The sequence below is a fragment of the Nannospalax galili genome, unplaced genomic scaffold (assembly GCF_000622305.1).
Source record: "Nannospalax galili isolate Female #2095 unplaced genomic scaffold, S.galili_v1.0 scaffold682, whole genome shotgun sequence".
Lineage (NCBI taxonomy): Eukaryota > Metazoa > Chordata > Mammalia > Rodentia > Spalacidae > Nannospalax > Nannospalax galili.
Window position 1 is genome coordinate 1,181,675 of NW_008348076.1, and position 6,000 is coordinate 1,187,674.

Below are 6,000 nucleotides of genomic sequence, written 5' to 3' on the forward strand. Positions count from 1 at the left end.
TATGTATGTATGTGTAGTGCCTCATGCCTGAAAAGGCCAGAAGAGAGCACCACATCCCTGGAACTGGAGTTACAGACAGTTGTAAGTTAGGATGGGTACTAGGAACCAAACTAGTACCCTCTGCAAGAGCAACAAGTACTCTTAATTGTTAATCCATCTCTCTAGTCCTGTGCTTTCAGAAAATTTTATCACCTAAGATAGACCTTGTACTCATTGATAGTCATTTTCTGTTCCTTCCCTCTTCCTCCAGTTCCTGGCAGTTGGATTTCTATCTATATGGCTTTGCCTAGTCTATACATTTTATTTTTATTAAAAAAAATTTTTTTGGGTCTTTCTGTAGCCCCAGCTGTCCTGGAACTCACTATGTAGACCAGGGTGGCCTTGAACTCATAGATATCCGCCTGCCTCTGCCTCCTGAGTGCTGGGATTAAAGGTGTGTGCCACCACGCCCGGCAAATATTGCCCAGCAAATATTTTATTATTTTTATGTGTACAAGTGTATTGCCTACATGTATATGAGTGCACCCATGTCGTGCAATGCTGCGGAGGTCAGAAGAGGGCTTCCTATTTCCCTGGAACTGGAGTTCATAGCCAGTCAAAAAGACTGGAGTTCATGGCGGTTCATAGCTGCCATGTAGGTACTGGGAATAGAACCCAGGTCCTCTGCGAGAGCAGTCGGTGCTCTTAACTGCTGAGCCATATCTCCAGCCCCTAGTCTATACATTTTATATAAATGAGATTGTCCAGTATCTGGCCTTTTGTGTCTGGCTTCTTTCATTTAGTATAGTTTTTAAAAGTTTTATTTTTAAATTATTTATCTTTTTAATTAAATTTTTTTTTCCTGTGTTTATGAGTGTATTGCCTGCATACATGTTGTGCAATGCCCGAGGAGGTCAGAAGAGGGTGTCAAATTCTCCTGGAATTGGATACAGATGGTTAAATACCATGTGGGTGATGGGAATCGAACCTAGGCCCTCTACAAGAGCAGTCAGTGCTTTTAACTGCTGAGTCATCTCTCCAGGCCCTTAAATTATTTTTAAAGGTGTGTGTGTGTGTGTGTGTGTGTGTGTGTGTGTGCCACGGATTGAAGCCAGGGCTACATACATGCTAAAGGACTGCTTGCACTGAGCTACACTCCCAGTCCTCTTTTAAATTTTTGACATCTTTGAAATAGGCAGAAGAGTAAAGAGTAACAACAACTATCCATTTCTCCACTGTTCAGCTTGGACACACCTAACCATTTCGCCATATTGCTTTATGCAGGTGCTCATGGAGGCCAGCAGTGTAGGATCCCCCTGGAGCTGGCTGCAGTTACCAGTGGCTGTGCACTTCCTGATGTAGGTGTTGAGAACAAATTCGAGCCTTTTGCAAGAGCAGTACATGCTGAGTCTGAGCTACCTCTCTGCCTCCCCTTTCAGCATGTTTTTAAGGTTTACCCATACTGTAGCATGTATCAGTGTACTTCATTCCTTTTTATGGCTGAATAATAAGATTTTTAAAAAAATATTATGTAGGTTAGGGACTTACTAATATATTTCATTTCAAGAATAAAAAGATGGCATTGACAAAATATTTGTTATAGAAAGGAATTTTGGATCAGACCAATGGCATAGCTAAGACAAAATTCATGTATATAAAAAAATATTAATGTAAGCAAAGGAATCATGTTATCAGGATATTGCTACATTTTGGAGGGCAGAGGGTCCACAGGTAAGGATGTGGCAGAGATTAGATGTGAATGGTCCTGTTAATTGGTTTGCAAGTTCTGGAATGAGATATGGCCATCCTAGAGTAAAACGGAACACAACTCAGTCAAGGTATCCCCACCAAGCGATCTCAGCGGAAGCATAGTGACCCTGCTGGGAAGTGAGCGGATTTGGCTCTTGTGGCAGCCTAATAGCATAGGTTTTGGCAGAGCAAAATCGATAACTGCTTACACCTAGTCGTGGAGTAACCCGGTTTAACGACGGCATTTGCCAGATTATTAAGGACCATCTCGGCCACCGTAGCGAAGCTGCAACAGCTGCCGAGGGCGGGACCACCACAGGCAATGGCGGGCGAGGTGGAGAGCAGCAAGGCCCTGAGCGGGCTGCTGAACGGCCTAGCGCAGAACGCCTTCCATGGGCACTCGGGCATCACAGAGGAGCTTCTGCGCAGCCAGCTCTATCCGGAGGTGCCAGCAGAGGAGTTCCGCCCCTTCCTGGCGAAGATGAGGGGGATTCTTAAGGTACGCCCCGGTGCTGCCCCGCCCCTCCGTGGCCCCGCCCCCCTCCCGTGGGCTCCTCTCTGTAAGCTCTCAGATCCGTGGAGCTCGCGCTGTTCCTCTTCTTTTCTTTAGGGACACCCCTGGGTGACAACCCTGGTTTTTCCCTCAAGACATCTCTGTTGTATTGGTAGCAATTTCGAGTTTTCTCGGCCCTGAGTTTCTTAAGATTGAGAGGTCGCTCACCAGCTTCCTCAACTCAGGATAAATGATAAAGCAGTCGAATTCATGGCTAAGAGTATACTTACCAAATGGAAGTCAAAGTATATATCAGGCTCTCTCACAAAAATATGAGAGGGAAACACAATAATGAAAATCTTTTTCAGATAGGGCCTTTAGCTCAGGTTGGCCTTGAACTCACTGTGTAGCTGATGACCCTGAATTTCTGATTCTCCTGCTTTCAACCTCACAAGTGCTTCACCTTGCTGTGATTTGTGTGTGTGAAGTGTGTGAAGGCTGGAAGTCTTTGTTGGGTGTCTTCGCCTATAACTGTGACAGGCTCTCGTACTGAACCCAGAGCTCATCAACTGGCTAGAGCAGCCAGGAATTCCTGGGATCTTCTTGTCTCCTCTTCATCCCTAGTACTAGGGTTACAGACATAGATAACTGCTCATGCCTTTACATGAGTACCGGAGAGTATAACCTAGGTCTTCATGCTTGCACAGCAGGCACTTTACTGAGCTATCTACCTAGCCTCCCCCTTCACGATTTTTGTTTTGTTTTGTTTTGTTTTTTGAGACAGGGTCTTACTATGTAGCCCCAGCTGGTCTGGAACTCCGTATATAGATTGGGCTGGCCTCAAACTCACTGAGATTCACCTGCCTCTGCCACCCAGGTGCTGGCATGTGCCACTGTGCTGGGCTTTCCCCGTTTTTTTTTTGTTTTTTTTTTTTAATTTTTGTTTTGAGATAGAGTCGTCCTGTAGCTGGATAGCTGGAGCTGGCCTGAAACTCATTATGTAGACCAGGCTGGCCTCCAACTCACAGAGATCCGCCTGCCTCTGCCTCCCAGGTGCTGGGACTAATGCCCGGCTCCCCCTGTGATTTTTTTCTTTTAAACAAGTTTTATCTAACCAGTATATTCAAAGTATTATAACTTTTCATGTACAGTGTATAGTTTTCACAGTGTGTTGTTTTCACAGTCTTTGTGCATTTTACATGTAAAAGAGTTTTTAGTTGCAACAAGCCACATTTCAAATGGTTAAGTAGTCACATGTGGCTAATGACCTAACTATATTGAATAAGTCTGATTTAGACTGTTTAGGCTTAGGAATGCTTCTAGTGCCAAACTGTCTAAAGAAAAACTGTAAAAATACTTTTTTCATCAGCTTTCTTTTTGTTAGGGACAGTACTGAATGTTTTTTGTTAGGGACAGTACTGTATTTCATTTTGTTTCTTAGAAAACCATAGTGGATATCCATTTTTAAGACTAGGAAACCAGAGTGGGGAGATGGCTTAGTTGGAAAGCAGGAGAACTTGAGTTCAGATCCCCAATACCCAGGTAAAAGCCAGGCATGTTTGTAACCCCAATATTGGGAGGTAGAGAAAGGCAGATGCCCTGGGCTTACTGATGAACTAGTCACCCTAGCCATTTGATAAGCTTTGGGTTCAGTGAGATGCCCTGCCTCAAAAAGTAAGGTGGAGCTGGGTGTGGTAGTCCCAGCACTTGGGAGGCTGAGGCAGGTGTATCTCTGTGAGATCAAGGCCAGCCTGGTCTATATAGTGAGTTCCAGGAGACCCTGTATCAAAAATCCTGCCCTTATCCTCCCAAAAAAGGTGAAGGCTGAGGTGGTGACTCAATAGGTAAAGGTGCTAGCTGCCAAGTTTGATAACCCGAGTTTGATTCCTGGAACCCACATGGTAGAGAGAACAAACTCCTGAAAATTGTTTGTGGGTCCTTGGCTTCTGTATATACATGCACACACATTGTGCAATCACACACCCACATGTACACAAGCATGCATACAAACATCTGAAATACACAAAGTGGAGAGACACTCAGAAAAACATGTGATGTCACCTTGTGTGCCTTTATACAGACAGACACAAACAGATTAGGAAAAAGGGGTTAAGATAGCTAAATATCCTGAAACCATCATTAAATTCAATGTGGAAATTTTGTGTGCATTTGCTATTTTTTCAAAACACATTGTGCTTTTACTTTTATAAATGTATATACATGAGTTTGTATATGTGAGGGCATGTGGACATGTGTAGAGGACAGATGGTACATATGTAGAGGTCAGAGGACAACTTGCAGGAGTCAGTCCATGATATGAGTGCCAGGGTTCAAACTTAAGGCTTCGCCAGTTAACTGGCTCCCTGTAGCTCCAGCTGCCTGGAACTCACTCTGTAGACCAGGCTGGCCTCGAACTCACAGAGGATCTGCCTGCCTCTGCCTTCTGAGTGCTGGGATTAAAGGCATGTGCCACCATGCCTGGCTCTTTAATTTTGAATATGCTGCTGAGTAATACCCAGGGTATTTGAGTTTTTTGAGTGGTTCTGGGTTCCAAAGCTAGCATGACTCAGGATTGAGAATAGGGAATGGAAGATTTGCCTGTGCCTGGCAGCACAGATTTTTACATTAGTTGGTCAATCTGAAGAATCAAGAGGAAAGCCTTTGATTGTTTGGTCTAGAGCTGAAAGAATGATATCTGTTCTGGTTAAATGTCTCTAATTCTCATTAAAACATAAAAGGCATATTTATTTATAAAACATTTTTTATGTTTATATTTATTTATTTAATATATTTGTGCACTGAAGTAGTTGCAGGATTTTGCCAGTTGATCCTGGCAGAAGCTTGGGGAGCATGTGTGTGAATGTGGGAGGATCACATGTCATGTGGAATCAAGGAAATGCATTGATCTGGGCACTTGCTAAGGCATAAAAGGCATATATATTTATTATTATTTTAAAAAATATTTTATGCATATGCATGTATTGCCTGCATGTGTGTAAGTGTACCTATGTCGTGCAATGCCTGTGGAGGTCAGAGGAAGGCATTGGATCCCCTGGAACTGGAGTTATAGACAGTTATTAGCTGCCATGTGGGAATTGAACGTACATGCTGGGGATTGAACCCAGGTCCTCTGCAAGAGCAGCCAGATGGCTCTTAACTGCTGAGCCATCTCTCCAGCTCCATATTTATTATTTTTATGTGTATGAGTATCTTGCCTGCATGTATGTATGTAAGTGCACTTGTGTGTTGCAATTCCCTTGGAGGTCAGAAGAGGGCATCAGATTCCCCTGGAACTGGCATTATGAACAGTTGTTATCCACCTTGTGGGTGCTGGTAACCAAACCTGGGTCTTCTGCAAGAGCAGCCAGTGCTCTTAACTGCTGAGCCAACTCTCCAGCCTAAAAGGAAAATATTTTTAAACAAAGCCTTTAAGCAGAGAGAAAATGTCCATCTTTAAAAAATTAGTATATTTATTGTGTGTGTGTGCATGCGTGTGCATGTATGTGTGTGTGCATAGGTCAGAGGACCGCTTGTGGGAGTTGGTTCTTTCCTTCCACCATGTAGGTTCCAGGGACCAAATTCAAATGGTCAGAGTTGGCGGCAAGTGTCCTTACTTATTAAGCCATCTCACTGACCCATCTTTAATAACAGGGAACATGTACAGGTATGTATGATGTAAGGATGTTACAGTCTTTATAATGTAAGAGTGAAACCACGGAGGACAAGTCACGGCCTTTGGGTTGCAACAGCAAGAGGTTTATTCAGGACACAGGTACCTG

General features: G+C 43.7%; 1 protein-coding gene across 2 annotated transcripts in view; it reads left to right on the forward strand.

Annotated features, from left to right (window-relative positions):
- The first annotated feature begins 2,007 nt into the window (after positions 1–2,007).
- Positions 2,008–6,000, forward strand: part of Commd1 (copper metabolism domain containing 1) — a 137,489-nt gene continuing 133,496 nt past the window's right edge. Inside the window, exon 1 of one of the 2 annotated variants that reach the window (XM_029569013.1) lies at positions 2,008–2,227. In XM_029569013.1, coding sequence (XP_029424873.1) covers positions 2,051–2,227 — 177 coding nt within the window. In that variant the 5' untranslated portion in view covers positions 2,008–2,050. The remainder of the gene's footprint in view (positions 2,228–6,000) is intronic. The other variant, XM_008844491.3, reaches the window with a different exon arrangement.